The 19215-nt window shown below is 40.8% G+C and overlaps 1 protein-coding gene across 2 annotated transcripts in view; it reads left to right on the forward strand.

Moving 5' to 3' along the window:
* The first annotated feature begins 4190 nt into the window (after nucleotides 1-4190).
* Nucleotides 4191-19215, forward strand: part of FAM193A (family with sequence similarity 193 member A) — a 75303-nt gene continuing 60278 nt past the window's right edge. Inside the window, exon 1 of one of the 2 annotated variants that reach the window (XM_071753329.1) lies at nucleotides 4191-4625. In XM_071753329.1, coding sequence (XP_071609430.1) covers nucleotides 4350-4625 — 276 coding nt within the window. In that variant the 5' untranslated portion in view covers nucleotides 4191-4349. The remainder of the gene's footprint in view (nucleotides 4626-19215) is intronic. The other variant, XM_071753328.1, reaches the window with a different exon arrangement.

The following is a 19215-nucleotide window of genomic DNA, read 5'->3' on the forward strand; positions in this document are numbered from 1 at the left end:
GTTACAGCAAGTCAAGGTACCAAGTCAAGGTTTTCCTGAGATATTGCTCTCCATAGCAGATGCTCTGGAGCAAGTCTGACCTTTTGTAAGATCTCTGTGATTACTGCTTTAAAGAACACTTTAATGATCTGTGATGATTGTTTAGAAAAAAGCTAATAACCACAAAGCTGAAGAGGTCACAAAACTTCTAAATTTAAATTTTATTTTATTACACATGAAATTGTTTTATTTTACTCTAACCCTCTTCAGCATTGGATAAAGATTTCTCAGCTGAGGCATCAGGCTGTGAGACAAATTCCAGAAGAGATTAGGTTAAACTGGGCTTGGCCACGTAAAGGAAAACCTGCAGTCATTTCCCTTACAGAAAGCTTTGCCCAAAGAGTGGCATTACTAGCATCATTCTTCAGTTTAGTCCCACCAAGCAATCAAAAAATTCTTTAACCAAAGCCAATAAATCAATAACCTTATCCTGAAAACATTTTTCTTTCTTTGAAAAGGACTCCATAAGACCATACTTGTCAATAACCATTGGATGCAGAAGGAGTTCAGCTATGCTGGGATTTGGTATGGGAACTAGAGGTAAGATAATTAAAAAGCACTCTGTAGATGTCTGCTTGATGCTGATTCAGTGATCTGTGTGCCAGTTTGTAACCATGATGCTTCTGTTGTGTGGCCATAGACAGAGCTCCTCTCGTGAAACCCCAGTCTCCTCCTTGTGCTTTCCCAAAGAGTGGTGGGATCTGAGTTTGGGATGTGGATCACAGAGAGGGTCACTGTTATGATAATCCTTAAATCAAAGTGAATAGAAATGCAAGGTTGGAAGAGCCCTAATCTAGTGCCCATGCAGGAGGTCCTCAACCCAGCTGGGGGAAAAGCCAGAACAGGTTCTGGAGGTGAACAACAGGGACCTGTAACACACAGCTCAGGTGATGTGTCTGGGCTCAGTATTTTATCTTTTCTCTTATACGTAAATACATGTTTCCCAATACCCACAAGCCTGCATGTTCACTCTCCTATAGAGAAGCCTTTTAGAAAAACGAATTTGCTATTAAAATGACTGCATGTTGGACTGCAAAGACAAATTAATGCTCGCTGCAGAATAATTACATTGACAAATTGCTTGAGTTGTATAATGTTGATGTCAGTGAAAAGTCCTGGGTCCCCAGCAAAAATGTAGCAACATGGGAAAAATGGAGTGAAAACCAGGACTTTCAATTAAGATTTGGAAATGTAAAAAAAACCCCAATAGTTCAGGGAATCCAGGTAATTAGAGAACAATGAAGAAGAGCAGAGAGACTTCACACTCTTTGCAGGGCTGAGTTTTTTTGTGAGTTGTTCCTTTGACTTCAGTATCAAAATGTCACTAGATAGCATTTGCAGAACTGGGAACTAAATGTGTAATTAAGAACCCCTTGAAATTAAAGAAACTGTAAATTTTCATTTCCCTGGCACAGAGACTATTATTTCAAGAACAGTAATGATTAGCAGGTCTCTTATTTTTTCATTGCAATTATAACAATGCTCAACCCTGCTCAGTGTACAGATTGCTGTTGTGTGTGCAAAGGGAAACTGGCACAAATATTCCAGCCAGGCAGTAGGACCATGGTGAGTTTTCCCTGCCACTTTGGCATCCTGAAGGCAGAACTCAGAGGTAACTGTGACCTGCACAGTTCTCCATGCTGCCTTTCATTGACTTCATGCCCCACAGAGAAAACTACAATGCCACTGAAACTTGGCTGGTTCAGAGGAAGAGCCCGGGAAAGCACTGTAGTGATCTGCAGTGTTTGTTCAGTGAGGTTTCTGTACATGTTGTTCCTTGAAAATTTGAAAAACTTTTAGAGTATAATTTTTCCCCCCAAAGGATTTGGAAGTGTGATGCCACGCTCTAAATTAACAATGAGGTAAATTAAAGTTAGTTTGTTAAAATGACTGAGTTTATTTTCTTAGGGATGAGGTGGAACATTTTAAATAATTTGATTCAAGTAAGGGCAAGAAACTTAGTTGTAGGTCTTCACAGCAAATTATTTCCTCTCCCTTTTGCTCCAGTTCATACAAATGTTCAAAACCACCACCAAAGTGGCAAGTTCATTTCTAAAACAACCTACTGGCTCAGCAGCTAATTGTAAGTTAAAAACAAGGTGTGGTAGCTGAGTTCACTTCAAAACCATAAAGTGACTTCATTTCCCTGTGCACTAGTATTTACTTGCAGGTTTAAAAAAAGTCCCTGACCTGCACAGTTTATAAAAACTTGCCATCCCACACTGTGAATTTTCTCTAGTATTGAAAACTGAATTTAAAAAAATTATCTGTACAGCCCTTATTTTCTGAAGTATCAAAGGAAAGCATTTATGTTTCTATAATGAGAGTCTGGGAATGAAACACTGCAGTGTCAGACTAAGTAGTGGTACTTTAGTTCCTGTATGGCTGAGTGATTTCACTGTAATAGTTTCTCATAATACTGCTTTTTATCTGTAATGCAGAGGGTATAGAGAGACTGACAGAGCTGTAATCTCTCTTTCTGAATCATGGTGTTAAACGATCAGGGGCCAAGTGAAACTACAATTCTGAAAGGAGGATAAAGACAGCCCTATGTAAGACTGAAATAAGCCATGTCACTATTACAAGTGAAAGATGTGAGCTCTCAAAATAATGCCACGAAGGGATGTCACATGAAGTCAATTTTGAACTTCTACTACAAGGCCTAGAATTTATTTGTTTGAGGCAAAAAGCTGCATACAATTGTGGGAGTTTTGTATCTCTGCTCTTGCCACTGCTGTTTGCTGCTTAGGCAGCACTGTGCCTGCTGTGTTGCTGAAGACTTGGGCCCTACCCCCAAAAAATCACCATTAACCAGACCACAAAATGCACAAACATGTTCTCCTGGTTTCTCAGCTGCCTGCGTGTACACGCAAAGCTCCTCTATGTGTACCAAGGCAAACTAAGCCTGGAACAGCCTCAGCAGAGATGCTTCTATTGGAGCTGCCAACCACCCATCAGAACACGCTGAAATCAGTGCCTTCTTCAGTTTCTCCCCCTAAACTCCTGATTTGTCTTTTCTGTGGCCTTTTAAGGGTGTATGATCACGGGTGAATGAAAGGCAAACACAATGGTGCTGCTGAGCTATACTCAGACTCACCGTGGCTACCACACAACGCCAAAATTTCATCTCTGCCTTAAGATCTCCTCAAGTGCCGTTATCGCCCTCTTTAATGTCCTCAACCTTTATTGTTTTAAAATCACATCCCCAGTCACATCGCAGCCCAGCACTACACCTTTCCCTGTTCCACAATGACTGCCTCGTGGAGAACAAACTGGGGAAACGCTGGTGGTTTATAACCTGCAGGCAAGTGAGGAAGAGCAGCCCGGCTGCCACGGCCGATGGGCTTCAAGCCTCTTTCGGCCTAACCCAGAGGAGCGAGGAGCCCCATGGCTGAGGCCCGACAGGCCAAGGCCTCGGGGTGCTGCAGAGCAGAGCAGTGCCCGCAAACACCAGCCCCGAGGACGTCTCCTCCATTTTCAGACTGCCCTGCCCGGGATTTAGCGCAGACGGCGCCTGTGAAGTGCCGGAGACTGCGGTGGTGGGCGAAGCCCCCGCCAAGTCGGTCCCACAGAGCAACACGCGAGGGCAGAGCAGTCCCACATCGAAACGCTCCATTGTCCCAGAGCGGCGGGTGGGCTCCGGCCCCTTCCGCGGGGACCCCGCGGAAGGGGCCGGAGCCCACCCGCCGCTCTGAGGAAAACGCTGCCCCCGGCATCTCCCTCCCTGCGGGAGCCTGCGGGAGCTGCGGCCCCTTTAAGGCTCGGGAGCGCGCGTCACGTGGTGCTCGCCGGCTCCCGGGCGCCGGTGTAGTCCCTTGACCGGGGTGGCAACGTCGGCCGGCGGGGCTAACGGCGGTGCAGGGGACTACAACTCCCAGCGGCCAGCGCGGGGACGGATGAGCTCACCCGCCGCGCCCAGGCTGGCCCTGCGATGCACACCGGGAGTTGTAGTCCTTTTCGCCCTTCACGGACTGGCTGTTTCTCGACGCGGGAACTACGCATCCCAGCGTGCTCCGCGGGGCGGGTTCCCGTCAGCGCAAGGGGGAGCCCCCCGACGTAAAGGGGGATCACTTTCCCCTTGTGTCCGCCATATTGGACGGTAACTCTGGTCAGCGGCGCTGGGGCCGAAGGAGTCCCCGTTGCCGTGACAGTCGGTGCCCTCCGCTCCTCGCTGCCGGGGGTGCCCCGTGCCCCGGCCCCGCTTGTCCCCTCCGCTCCCGGGCTCTTGCGGTGGCCCCGCGCCCCCTCCCCTTCTCCTCCTTCTCCTCCTCCCCTCTGCTCCCTCCTCCCTTGCCCGGGTGTCAGGCACCATGAGTCCGGCCGACGCCAAGCGCGGAGCCAAGCGCCGAAAGAACAAGCGGGGCGGCGGCCTCAGCAGCACCGGCGGGCCGGGACCCAGCGGCGGCGGTGGCGCCGGCGGCCTGGGCAAGGCCGGGGCGGCGGTGGGAGCGGCCCCTCTGCGGGCTACGACCCAGGCGGCCGCCGCCTCACCGAACGCGGTGGGCGGCCTCCTGACAGCGACGGCCGCCGGCAACGGAGCCCTGGGCGGCGGCGGCAGCGGCGGGGCCGCGGCGGGACACGGCGAGGTGAGGGGGGGGGGGGGCCGAGGCGGGCGGCGGTGACATCCCGCTGCGGCGGGGCTGGCACACACCCACCCGGGTGGGGGGGGCTGCTGGCGGCCGGGGGGCTCCCACCGCGCCATCCGCCCTCTCCTCCTGCCCTTCTCGGCGGGTGAGGGCCCCGGGGCCCCAGGGGGGCGGGGGGAGAGAGCACCGGGCCCCTCGGCTCCGCGAGGGGCCGCGGCGCTGCCCTGCGTGGCGGGGCGGTGGGGCTGGGCAGTGTCCCCGGCTCCCCACCCTTTGTGGGGGAAGGGCAGCGCAGGCTGCTCGGGGCTGTGTCGTCCTGGGGCTTATCCTGAAATCCTGGCAGAAGCCAGCTCCCGCGTTCCCATTCTCAGGGGTCTTCGTGCTCGGACCCCACCTTAATGAGAGAGCTTGAAGGAATAGGTGGCAGGCCTCGAAAAAGCAAAAATACACCTTTGTGTATTCGTTATCCCATTTAATGTTAGAGCTCCTTTGGCAGCAGGCAACTTCTTTAAGCATAGGTGGTTCATTGTAGCATGGGCAGTGATTTGCAGTCTGGTGTCTCAAAATATTTTAGATCTGTTACGTTATTTCATAATATGGTGACATTTATTCAGTTCAGGTTGTGTGGTTTAATCATATTTTCTAGAAAAACTGGTCAAGGATTAGGCCTTCAGTAAGGTATCCTACAGGCTCAAGTGACAAAAAAGTAAATAAGTTTATGCTCTCTCCTCTCATAAAGGTTGCCTTTCTTTTTCTTTTTTTCTTTTTCTTTTTTTCTTTTTCTTTTTCTTTTTTTTTTCCTTTTTTTTTCTTTTTTCTTTTTTTTCTTTTTTCTTTTTTCTTTTTTCTTTTTTCTTTTTTTCCTTTTTCCTTTTTCCTTTTTCCTTTTTCCTTTTTCCTTTTTCCTTTTTCCTTTTTCCTTTTTCCTTTTTCCTTTTTCCTTTTTCTTTTTTTTTTCCTTTTTTTTTTAATCTACACAATGCTTGCATTTAGGTATCATATTTGGAAAAGCATTTCCTGGTGACAGAATCTTCTGACTTCCATGTGTATGTCATGCAGCAAGCTCAGTTTCTTCCCTTGCTCTCATAAACTTGTTTTACATAAGGGGCAAATATGAGAAATGGCTTTTGTGATGTAGGGTGTCTGACATATCATGAAGTAACCCTTTTTTTTTTGTTCTCTGTGTAATTTTGTACTGATCTATTTCGTTATGCCAACAAGCAGTTTGATGACATGGTAGCTCAACTTTTCATTTCCTCTTAAAAACTTGTCTTTCCTCACTCCTGTATTTGTTTACCCAAAATCTAAAGTGCCTTAGATTAGCTACTTTTGCATGTCTCTTCTAATCTAACACTTATTTCAGGCACAAATTCCTTTTGATTCATTAGCACTTGGATGATGTAGACATCCAGAAAAATTATATGCATAATGGTGAAGATGTGTGCAAGTTTTGATTTGTCCCTTTGCAAGTCATTACTGAATTCTGTTCTAATTAAACCTCTAGCAGAAAGATGCATCTTGTTTTGTTTTACATGTTAGGTTGCAGACTCTTTCAGGTATTGTTGGAATAAACATGATAATACCAAGGGAAACAAAACAAGTGGTGGGTTGATAAGCAGAATGGGGCACTGATGTGATTCAAATAGCGAAGGATCCACTATCCCTTGTATTTTGATATGTTTGTATCCTGTGGTATTGTGAGTCTAGGACTTCATTTCTCATGTAATTGCACTGTGTCAGATATTTCTCTGAAACTCCTTGTAAAAGAGCAACATCACAATTCTTCCTGCTTCATGTTTCTTCTTTCTTTCAGACTATGTGTCTCTCAAAAAAATTTGTCAGTCTTCAGCAGCCTTCACTTGGGAAGTATAAGTCATATCTTGAAAATGAATATAGTATTTCAGCACTAAATTTCTGGGAAAAATACTTCTGTATATTACATGTACTGGAATTCTTAGAGTACTCATACTCTAAGTGTGCACATGTTACTTTGAATGCATTTGTGACTTTGTCCTAATTAATCTTTCTTTGCCTGTAGTCTTAGATGTGTACACAATTTGTCAACTGTTTCCATTTCACTTAACAGTGTGTGGTACAAGTGATTCTGAAGTGATGGGCAAATGGGGAATTAAGAACTCCGTTAAATAGCTGAGTTAGTTAAGCTAGAATAAACCTGCAACACAGACATTATTGAATCAAACAATAAGCATATTAGAATTAGGCTTGGAGGAGAGAGAAATCCATGTGCTCAGTTTCTGAATGGTACACACACTCTATAATGCTCCTTTATAGTTGGTGTTACTTCCTCTGTATTGGTTTCAATGACCTTTTTCTTGACATTTTCAATTCTTTTCCAACTGAAAGTTGCCAGTACTTTGAAGTTAATTGATAATCTTGTTTCAAAGATGAAAACCTAGATGAAACCTTAAAGCATCATTACATGACTATTATATACTTTAAAATGCCATCTCTTTAATGGTTAATAATTTGTTAGTTAAGGTTACAGGCTCAAAACAAGGCTTAGTTCTTTGAGTGAAGTGTATGTTGTTTCTGGATGAAGTTGAGAAAGGAAACTGTGTATTTTACATGACTGATCACTTCTGAATTAGGTGCAATATTTGTTTTGGCTCAGTAGAGAGTAAGCAACACATTAACAGCTGTAAAGTAGTAACTGGAGTTGCTTTACTTTTATCCTATGTAGAATATTGTGGAGTTTCTGTCAGTAGGCATGAGAAATCAGTCAGTACTCTGCTGGACAAATTTGAATGTTTCATATCTGACAATATATAAGATGTAAAAAGCTGCCAGAAATTCATAATTGCTGCACAGCATAATGTTTTCTACTTGTTACCAGCTTTTGTCACTTCTTTGGTTTTAGGGCATCCATTCTAGATGTTGTAGGTACATCCTTCTACTAGTGTTCTACTAAATGCTTCTTCCAAAACTTCTCTAAAATATAGAGAGGGAAACATTGTGTTTAAGGAATGATCTTATGTGTGCCCTGTGTTCTTGTCTGTCAGTAATAGTTCAGAATACTTTCCACATGCTTTGTACAGCAGGTTGAACAGAGTTTTAAAATGGATATAGATATGGCTGAATCTAAAAGCACATGTGCCAACATTTAAATCCTAGCTAAGGTTGTTAGAGCTAGTAAATGTATTCTAATTGAGGTTTTTATATGTCTTATCTGTTGTTTTTTTTTTTAAGACTGTAGGCTAAATTCTGCATTAGGGCACATGCTAAGTCTTGTTCTGAGATGCAAGTGGGCAACTCCTAATAGAATCTTCCTGGAAGCTACTTTGCCCCATGCACATACTTTACAGCATCCAAATTTATGCTCTGTAGCACTATCAGATGTTTTAGAATGATTGTGAAATTAAGGATGCTTTAGCAGTGTTTCAGTGGAAGAGAATCTCTCTGTTCTGTAAACCTGTAACTGAATTGACTCTTCACTGGAAGGGGAAATGGTAATTTCATTGTGTGTTGCTACTGCAGAGCTTCCCTAGAAGTTCTGATTTTCCCTTACAGAACTATTTACAGCCATGTTAAGGCGTGAATAATCAAGTATCTTATAAATAACAGGTATTTCCTAGGGAGAAAATAAGTATTTTTAAGATATTGTAAATATATAAGGAAATATATCTTGCTTTCTATTGTTTGCTATTTAGTTTTTTAAAATTCAGCAGTGCATTGCATCAGGCCTTCATAATTTGATCCTATTTATTTTTGACCAATGGTTTGATTATTGGTGCTGTGAGATGCATTAGATTGTATTTATCAGCCACTGCATAACTCTTAGATAGTACTGTAGTAAAAGTGGCTGTTCTATAAGATGTTCAGGTACATTGAACTGAAGACTCGTATGTCAATGACTGATCAGCTACAGTAATAGTTTTTGTTTCAGACCTGAATTATCTTATATTATCAAGAGAAATAATTTAGTAGTCATTTTACAATTCTCACATTTGCATTTTTCAAAGTATCATTTGTCAGTCAAGTGTAGTAGTGTATTAAATCTTCTTACATTTAAGTGTTATCCATTTTAGAAATTTAATGAAATATTTCACTGGGCTATTCCTTAATTATGAGATACTGCTTTTTAAGTTGGCATTCTATACATAGTAGACCATGCATTCCCTCCTTTTAGACATTTTTTTTTCCAGCAGCTTTGTAATTAATTGCATTTTGTGTTTGATTTGTTGTTTGAGATTTTGCCCTTTTCTCTCATCCCTATCTGTGATTCAGACAGTCAAAAGAGCTCGTATACAAAAGAGGAGCTTTGTTAGGAACTCAGAAGTTCAGCAAAGAGCTTTTATACTTTTTTATAGGGACACCTCCTCTCTAAAAGCAAACTTACTTTGGCCAGTTTTTGTCAGGGCTCAGGTAAAATAGATGCTTCCAATTAATGAAACAGTATTGTAACCTCTGCTCTTCAAGCTGAGGAAGCAGGTACTTCTAAGCACTCAAGACACTTGATTAAAAATAAGTCTTTTTGATAGTCTGTTAGCTCATTTGTTCCTCTGATGAAGTGCAGTTCACTTCTTTTTTTTATTATTACTTTTATTTTTTTTTAAATAGATGTGCAGTCATTTCCCTGAAGAGCTTATACTTTGCTTGTTTTTTAGATAAAGGAGATGAAACACTGTGGGTTGAAACTATTAGGATTTGGTTTAGGTGGTATGGTTGAGTTAACATGCTATTTTAGAAAGAGAATCTATTGTGACTTAAATGAGTCTAACTAGAACACCTCCAACTTTAAAACAAGCTTAATGATTGCATAACATTTCACATTAATAGCTCTTAGCTTCTTCCCATGATCAGTTCAGGCATATTTCTGCTGCTGGATCTGAGACCACAGGCACACATATCAGTGATTTGTTCAGATATTGTAATACTGCTCCTGTGAAGCATGTGCCTGGGGGTACTCATGACCTTGACGTATATCCAATCCCTGAGCACTCCTTTTCTCCCCCACCTCCTGCACCTGCTATATCATGGTCAACTGATAGCAAGAATAATCCGTTGTGAATTGTTAAATGAAACATGTGGAAAGTGTGTTTAAAAAAATTGCATCTGGTTCAGCAGTGTCTAATCTGTACTAGCTAAGTATCCTCCTATGGCTTCTTTGAAATATTTGGTTCTGGGTGTGAAAGTAGAGGATTTTTTTTCCTTTCTGTATTGGTTGCAAAATGGTTGAGAGAGAGAGAGACTGAGAGAAATCTTTTACACTGAAAAACATAGTGACTCCTTTTCCCTCCGAACTTTTATTTCCTACTGTGAAAACGAAACCTTATTGATTTCATTTGCAAGTAGATTATTATGAAAAGTTAGTTCTGAAACAGGTGCATATTGATTAGACTATTCAGGGTTCTGTCCAGTTCTTGTCTGTTTTTTCTTTTTGGTTTTTTGGTTTTTTTTGTGATCCTAAACAGAAACTTCAATTTTTGTGTTTAACATCATATTATTTGCTTTGTTATGGTATTTATCCTTCTGTAGAGGAACTGCATCTTGAGGGGTGCCCTTACATCCCTTCTCCTTTGCAGGCTGTCTAAGGAGATAGCAGTGTGGATGTGGAAATTCAGCTTGTTGTTTGGTGCCTACAACACTGATGTTCTGTTCCCTGTGTATGTGTAACGAGGGTGATGCTTGACATTCACAGGTCTTCTGGAGATGTATTCTGGAGAAGTTGTTTAGATAAGTAACTGGGAAATAAACCTGCTTTGCTTACAATGTACAGGGCTTCATGGATGTGCTGGGCAGTTTTCCAGGATTTGTATAGATCTAGGTAATAAACGAAGAATTAATATTTCTTAATAAAGGGGGTTATGTTTTCTCTGTTGTTAATGTAATGAAAACAGTTCCTACGTTTTACTTTTTGTGGTAACTTTTTATTTTAATAGTGACTGAGTTAGCTTTTCACTGCTCTGCTTTGAGAAAGAGTATTCCATATGTGAAATTTCTCTAGGATAATTAAGCAGAAGGAAAAAAATTGAGATAAATGGAGAGAAGAATGTTGCAGTCTGGTTCTCTTTCTCTATTAATATCTTGATGTATAAATTCCAAATTTCTTGTGCTGTAAATGAGTTCAACTGGGAAATATCATTCAGTGATGCTGCTTTTAGTTTTATTATGGGAACTGCCCAAATTGAGGGTTTTCTGTGTATGCAATAAAAAAAGTATGTCATTATTTTTATGACACAAGAATTACTTAATTTTACATGGTAAAAATTCAAGGCAGCCTATGACGTTGACCTTGATTGACCTCCAGTCATGTGAGGAAACACACCAGAAATAGTATTAAAGATAGCTCTGAACAGCGTAGTAATTTTCCTGAAGTATATGTTTTCTTTTTGTATCTTTTCTATATGTTTTCCCTTTTAATATATAGACTGTAGGTCTGCTTTAGTGGTGCAGAAATTACTGTGAGCACTGTTTTACAAAGTGGATATTTAGGCAAAAAATTAATGGGGTTGCCTACAAACCTCTTTTAGGCTGTTGAACTGGCGTTGATTTCATGTTGGACCAGTGGTAGTGCTGGAGCAAACTTTCTTGGGAGTCTGAACTTTAACCAGATTCTTAAATAATCAATCTGTCTTCTGTTGCACAAACCACAGATGCCATTCTCTCCATTTCAGTTCAGAATAATGAGAGAACAGGCTCAGGCTTCTGACAGGGAAGCATTCCTGTCCACATTGCTCTGTAGGGTGACATCTTTCTTCACTCTTAATTAACAGAAATGTTGATGGACTTTCATATGAGCTGGGTGCCTGGAGTTGGATAGTGTGAAAACCTCTTAGGAGGCAATGCTTAGGCTTTACTTGCTTATTTAGTTATGCCTTCTAGTTATGCCTCCTTTCTTGAAAAAAGGAAGTGAAGTAAACCAGAATAGGTTGTGTGTGCCTTTGCAGAGCTACATATGGTGCAATGTTACCAAGTTGAATCCTCATCCACAGATCTTTGCAGTAGTCCTCCTTTAACAACACTGATGTGTTGAACTGGTTTGTAGTATCTTTGCCAAATGTTTGCTTCTGGAGAAACTTCAAATGAGACCGCAGTCATCCAGGTAAATAATTAAATTTTTACAGCATTACAAAAATTGTTATTTTGAAAGCTTTGGACTGATTTGATACCTAGAGCAGACTTGTCAGCCATGACATCTAGACTTTAGGGCTTCTCTTATGGTCTCTGTTTAGAAAGTGGTTGTGAGAGGTGAACTGCTGCTAGTGCTGGAGGAACCAGGAGCCCTGCATCACAATAGACAAGGAGGGCTGATTTCTGGGAGTGTGCATGAGTGGCAATTACTCTTAAAAAAGCTGCTGCTTCTTTTTATATATTTTTTTTTAGCAGCTCTGGCAGCAATACTGTGGCCTGTGTTGAATTGCAAACAGAGAGAGGATGTGATTAGCTGTTGGGGCCAGTTTTTGCTCCTCTAAATAGCTGTTCCTTGTCTTCTGTGAGGAGAGGTAGTAGGCTGGGCCCCTCAGTTTAGGAAGGATATCGAGGTCCTGGAGCAGGTCCAAAGGAGGACAACCCGGCTGGTGAAAGGACTCGAGCACAGACCCTATGAAGAGAGGCTGAGAGAGCTGGGGCTGTTCAGCCTGAAGAAGAGGAGGCTCAGGGGAGACCTCATTGCTCTCTACAACTCCCTGAAAGGAGGTTGTAGCGAGGTGGGAGTTGGTCTCTTTTCCCAGACGACTTTCAACAAGACAAGAGGACACAGTCTTAAGTTGTGCCAGGGGAGATTTAGGTTAGATATTAGAAAGAATTTCTTTACAGAGAGGGTGATCAGGCAATGGAATTGACTGCCTGGTGAGGTGGTGGATTCTCCGTCCCTGGAGACATTTAAAAAGAGACTGGATGTGGCACTCAGTGCCATGGTCTAGCAACCGCACTGGTGGGTCAAGGGTTGGACTTGATGATCTCTGAGGTCCCTTCCAACCCGGCTAATTCTATGATTCTATGGATAGAAGTGTCTGGCTGGCCAGGGAACTTCAGTGTTTGAGATACAAGTTTTCAGATGATGATCTTTACTCCTTCTTATGCCTGTGCTATCAAACTTGCTAGCTTGGTTATGGCTTGTATTGCAGTATCAGCATTGCTCACTTGGATCCATGGTCAGTCGTTGCTCTTTTTGGAAATAACAGGTTCTTTGCTTAAAAGTTAAAGCAAAACCAACCAGTGTAGGGAACTTGGTTTATGTCCTCAGTCGGTGAATGTGGAAGAAGTAAGCTCTCTAAAGATGGTATATGAATACATGCATCACTAGCATCTAAAGCTAGTGACTAATATTTATTAAATACTATATGGTTGATATGTTAGCTAAAGTAAATCCAGTAGTTGTCCTGTAAAAATATAAAGGGTTCCATGGACACATAACTATCTAGTTGTCTGAATCAGGAATGTGAAAACTGGTAACTTAAATTTGTTCTCAGATTTTTAGAACTTTTGACTTCTGTGGAAAACAGTAAAATAACAGAGAGGTTATTTTGTCTAGGTATGGGGTTTTTTACCCCTTAAGGTCTCACCTCCTTTAGGAAATCTGCAAGCATAGCAGAAGTAACCACTGAAATTATGCTCCAAAGAGGGTATTGGAGAGCCAAGGTTAGAGTAGTAGGTATGTTCCTCTGCACCATCAGAAGCTGAGGGAAGTTTGCAGTTATGGGAATCTCAGTTATAACACTCAGAAATTTACTGAGAAGAGGTGGATTGCATATATCATGTTGTCTTAGGACCATCCATCCCCCCTGAGACAGCTTTCATCTAAAAGTTGTCATCTAATCAACTAGAGGATCTGGATTCATGGTTATCTGCCTCCCAGGCACCCTTAGCAGAGCTGTGTGCTAGCATGGCTGGCTGGCTCCTGCCGGAGCTGATGCATAATAACTTGGTGCTCTGCCTTGTCCATTAAATGTCTTGCTGCACCAGCAACAGCTATTTAGGATCTATAAACCTGAACATGTATCAACTAGACGAGCATCTGAAGAAGACCCTGAAACAGCACCTGGTTATACTTTCTATGAAGCAAAATACTTTTTCACATGTTTTTTTGGTATACTTGTATTCTCTCCATCTGTCAGAAGAAACAGCTGGCAGTTAAAGATCTGGAAGGCTGAGAGAAGTCAGTGGTTAGTGAGTAAGGTTGGTATCTTTGGAAGGACAGAGTAAGACTAAAATGCCCTTTTCTTTTGAATGCTGTAAAAGAGGAGTTAGTGTTGAGGAGAAAAAGAGCTGTGAAAGAGCAAATATTATTTATGTTACATGAAATATGCTTAGCCTTTTGAAATGGACAAGTATGTTCATGAAAGAAAGGCTCCTGAATATCTTAGCTGAGCGTAACATTATTTAACCTTTTTAATTTTTTTTTTCTTTTTTTTTGACTAATAAGTTTTGGTCATGTTCTTCATAGGTTTTGAGTGTCTGCCACTAGCAACATTTAAAATAAATTTAGTTGTATCAACACTGTACAGTGAGGAAAAGAAGACTGTCAGTTAAATCCTGCATGTTGAAGAAGTCTATTAATGTGAGACATGACTTTAATATATGTATTTCTCTATTATTTCATTATTATCTATTTTCTATTTATCTCATTGTGTGTACTGATGGCTTTTGTTGAAAACTGTATTAAATATAACATATACATAATGTTCTGCAAAGTACTGCAAGACTCCACCTTGACTCCTGTTCTGCTTTAAGCTTTGTGCTGTCTGACTGCATCAGTGGCAACTCCTTAGAAACAAAAGAAGTGGCTGTAGGCAGGGGTGCCAGACTTGAATGCACCCTGCCACCCTCTTCTTTGCTATCAGGCATTTTTCAAAGAGATAGAATTAGTGCAAACAGCTGTATGTTGATGTGGTTGGAGTCAGTGCCTTAACTGTGGGGCACTGCAAACTATTAGGTTTTGTTTTGTTTTTTAATATGTGCAGAAATGGTAGCTTTAACTCTCAGGACAGAACTGCAAAGCTGGGAAGACAGTCTTACCACTGAATTTTATGCAATGGTACTTCAGCTATTTTCTAGTATTAAGTGGTTTTGTTTGTTGTGGTTGGATTTTTTAAAAATTTTTTATTGAACTAGATGCAACAAATGAGCAGTGTGGTTTAAAAATACATTGAGTTAAGGGGTTTCCATAGACAAACTTTGGTTAGTTTGTGAACACTACAAGAATTTAAGGCACCTTTTTAAAAACTGCAACCATATTAAACCCAATAGTTGACTGTTTCCAATTTGTTGAAGGGAGTATCTCTCAGATGGATGCGAGGCTCTGAATTTAGGGAACACCACTCTTGACAGAGACAATTTCATGGACACAGGCGTGAGTGCAAGTATGGGTGTGCATGCATCCAAGCTTTTAAAACATGACATTTCTGAATGTGGTATTAATGTTATTACTGTATAAGTGTAGGCATGAAGTAAATACTTCGTGTGCATGTACATTTTTTCATGTTGGAAGGATCCTACACATGTGTTAGGGCTGGACAAAGAAGTGTATAAAGAAATGTTCAGAAGTTCTTCACTGTTCATAGTGAAACAGAAGAGTTTGCCTTAAAAAGCAGTCCTGAGCAACAGTACAGTTTTGCCAGCCTTTAGTGTTTAATTGGTGTGGAGTTAATGACCAAAAGATTTCTTAATTGCTGTAATGCTTCCAGGCTGCTTATCTTCAATAAGCTGCTACCACAACAGATGGCAAGTTAGTGATTTAGCTGATGTTCACTAGAAGTTTTTATTTTAATGGATATAACTTATCTGTGTGGCTATGGATATCGTGTAGTTGAAACCTGAGTCTTCACTGGAATAGGCTTTAGGTGAATTAAGGTTTTATTTTGTCACTCAGCAGGAGATAGAAGACTCCTTTACTGTCAGAAGAAACTTGCCTGTTTTATCTGTGTGATCATCTTTATTTTATCTTCTTTTTCTTGGCTACTTCCAAGACTCATCTCCACTATACTGTCATTCTCCACTTCTTTTCAGGTAGTCTGCAGGGAATTGTACTGGTGTCTGCTGTGATTTGAGACAGCTTGCAGCAGCAGCCTGAAGCTGACTGTTGGGTTTTTTTTAGTTTTTAGGTGTTTTTTGTGTTGTGTGGGTTGGTTGTTTTGTGGAGTTATTTTGTTTTGGTTTTTTTGTTAGTGTTGCAATTATCTACTGGTCTGAACCAGAGGAATAAAAGTGGACAAAATTAAACCTCCATAATTTTCAGATATACATTATTTTAGAAAAGATTCTTATGACTGAAATTAATTTTTTTTGTTTGTTCTGTCCTGAAAACAGGCTGCCGTACTCATGCAGTATCCTCCACTAGCTATAAATTTAAAACCTCGTGTAGGAGGAACTTTGTACTGAGGAACATTGCATAGTAACTAAGTTAAATATTAATTATTACTTAGAGTTTTCACAAGTGTTGTCATTGGTGACCTAGCTTACTGTTTTTCAGAATTATGAGGAAGTCATGACACTCAGTCCCACATACTTCAAGTATTATTTAGACTGTTGCATTTTTTTAAACTTGACAGCTGTATCTTACAACTTCATAAGAAGGAAAAATAATACTCTTTTGTTGATATTAAATTAATATTAAATGATATTAAATCTGAGTCTATGATTTAATTTCTAATCAGTTGAAAAATAACAACATAGTGATTGTGTAAGGTTTAGGGGGTTGTTCTGGTCCCCAGGCATTACTAGTTATGGCTTGTGGGAATTTATTCCCAAAGTACAAGTAGAGCTTTCAGATGGAAGTATGGATGTTTGCTTGCCTCTGTGGCTAAGGACACAGAAACAGGGATTTGTCTGAATGTGAAGCCAGTTCTGAAACAAACTCTGAAGTCAGTGGGTTGCAGGTAATGATGTTACCTGTTAGTGAGATTGGCTCATCCTTCCTGTCACTAAGGTATTTTGGACAATTTGACAAGTAAGCTGAACAACCCTGTGGTAGTCTTTCTGTTTCCTGTTAAAGCCTAGGGCATCCCAAGCAGTGTTAGACCTCCCTTATACTGAAGACACTAAACACTCCTTTGAAGAAAGTTACTCCCAACCCTATTAATATTTATGGTAGTCCTGAGAAAGTCAACATCCCTATCATCAGCTTTTTCCATCAAGTCTTGGCTGAGTGAAATGGTTGATACATGGTGTCCAATGTAATAATATAAGGATACTTTAGGTATCGCCCTAATATTAAAAATAATTCCCAAATAATTCTATTCTTACATTTGAATTGTATTCCAAAGTTAGAGATGATTTCTTCTGATGAGAAAAGAATTTTCTATGGTTTCTTTGTGACTCATGTATTTCCTTTCTTTTTAATAGCAGGAAGTTATTCTTCACTGCTTTATTTTGCTTGTATTGTCCTATCTCTGCCACTTCTGCCACAAATACGTTCTTTTGTATAGCTTGCTTGAATAATGTAACTTTTGGAAGTTATATGCGAAGTTTTTTTTAGTGTTTGTATTAACTCATGATCAGAAAAAAAAAAGTAGATGCAGTGGAGCCTTTATTGGTGCTTTTGAGGCTTTGTATTTATGACTGGTAAATTTTTGGTATCCTTGTTTTAGTCTTTTTCAAAGTGGGTATTTTGTAGTGGGGCTGTCTATGACATGAGAGAGTTTGGTTAAGTATATGAACAATTAGTAAGTTCTAATACATGGTCAGGGGGGTGTTATGTCTGGTTATATTTGTTTTGTAGGTGTCTCTGCCTAGTGGGATTTACAGGGGTTTCGTGGAGCACGAATCCCTTTTGTTAAACCATGAGAGGATCATTGGAAGATGATGTCCTCTTGGCACCTGTTGTGTCTGTCCCACCAATATGTTGTCATGATTCTTCCTTTCTTCTTAACCAAATTTTGGTTGACACTAGTGAGCAGGTAGGATGACTGCAGCTCCTCTTCCTGGAAAGTCAGCCCTCTTTGTGATAAGGCTTCCTGATCTGTTTAGCCTACTCAGAAGGAAATTACAGTGGGTAGGCTTAAACTCCACTGTAATGCCAGAAAATAGTGGTAGAAAAGGCTTAAAGGATGGCTGTACATCATTCCCACTGCTGTGTTGCAGATTTATCCTTCTAATTAGGCTGTCAATTTTTTCCCCATCTTCTTAATCCCACTTTCACTTGTACATTCATGAGAGAGCTCATGCATTTGGGTGTTTGGTAGGCAGGTGCTGAGCCAGCTGAGCATAGCATTGTGTCAGGAGCTGGGTAGCCAGCAGGGAAGCTGAGCTTCATGGTCCTGTTTTTCCCCTTTAATTGTCTTAGGTGGACTATACTGATAGTAGAGCTTTTAATTTGCTTTTAAAACATTAGTGGACAACAACAACATGAGTAAGTATCTACCTTGATACACATTAAAAGGTGAGAGATTTGTCTGAAAATTACAGTACAATTAATTTTCTCTAAGGTTGTTTTTTCTGTGTTCTTTTGTATTTGCGATTTGTGCTCTAGGAAGCAGACATAAATCCAGGCAACCATCTTTTACAGTGCTGCTCAAAACCTTGCTAATTTAACTTACTTGCTTTACTTCTTGAAGTCTCATAGTGGACTTGGTTGCCAGTCAGAAATAGCTGCTTACTCTGTGCAAAAATGCCTTGCTACAATCTTACTGAGACACCTATATTAATTTAGTTCTGTTACTTAAGTATCCTTGCTGAATAGACCATGTCTCTTGGCTGTGGGTTTAGGGATTTTTCTTGATAATGAGCCTGTTATGTAGTCTTGTTTTTGTTAAGGTCCTGGTTTAGTTAAACAGTTACCCCTCAGCTCCCTTTTTCATAATCAAAACTCACTGGGCTTGAAGTTACTTGAAGTGTGTGCACAGGCTCTCAGGTAATCCTTTGCTTCCTTCTGTACTTTTTAAACTGTCTCCTCAAGATTGAAACTTGAGATGAATGTGATATTTCAGAATGTCATATCAGTTAAAATCTCCAAGTTTCACTCCATCCTTATTTTTCTCTCATTCATTTATCTGCCTTATGGCCCATGGAGACAGCACTGATTATACTTTTGTCACTTATTTGCCTAACCTGCTCTTAAAATTACCTTGTTGATGGAGATTCCACAACCTCATTAAGCAGCCTGCCTTTGTCCTTAAATATGTTGCTGTGAAATTTCTACTGCATAGAAATTTCCTTTGCTGCAATTCACATAGTTTTTTGCTTGTTCTATTTCCTGTGGATAGAGGGAACTGACTCTTCCTGCACTTAGTCTTTTGACCTGAGAGCGTGGTGTCCCCAGTTCTTCCAGCCTTTCTTGGCAGGTAATATTGCCTACATCTGGTAGTTGTTCTCTTGTGGCTTCTCTCCAGCTGTTCCTGTATGGCTTGAAGACCTGTGTTCAGAATGAGCTGCAGTTGTCCCTCTGAGACTTAGCAGAGCAGTATTAGGTGGAAGGATTATGTCATGTGTCACATAAGCTATGCATCCCAAGGTAGCATTAGCTTTTTTCCAACAGTCTGACCTTGCTGACTCCTGTTTTGCATAGAGTCACCTTTGCCTGCTTGGAAATTCATGTTAGTTCTATCAAGTTCTTGCTTTTCAGTTACACTATGAGAAAGTCTCAGTAATTAAAACTGTCAGAAACATTAATCAAGTAAATCATGACATTTAT

The sequence above is a fragment of the Heliangelus exortis genome, chromosome 10 (assembly GCF_036169615.1).
Source record: "Heliangelus exortis chromosome 10, bHelExo1.hap1, whole genome shotgun sequence".
NCBI lineage: Eukaryota > Metazoa > Chordata > Aves > Apodiformes > Trochilidae > Heliangelus > Heliangelus exortis.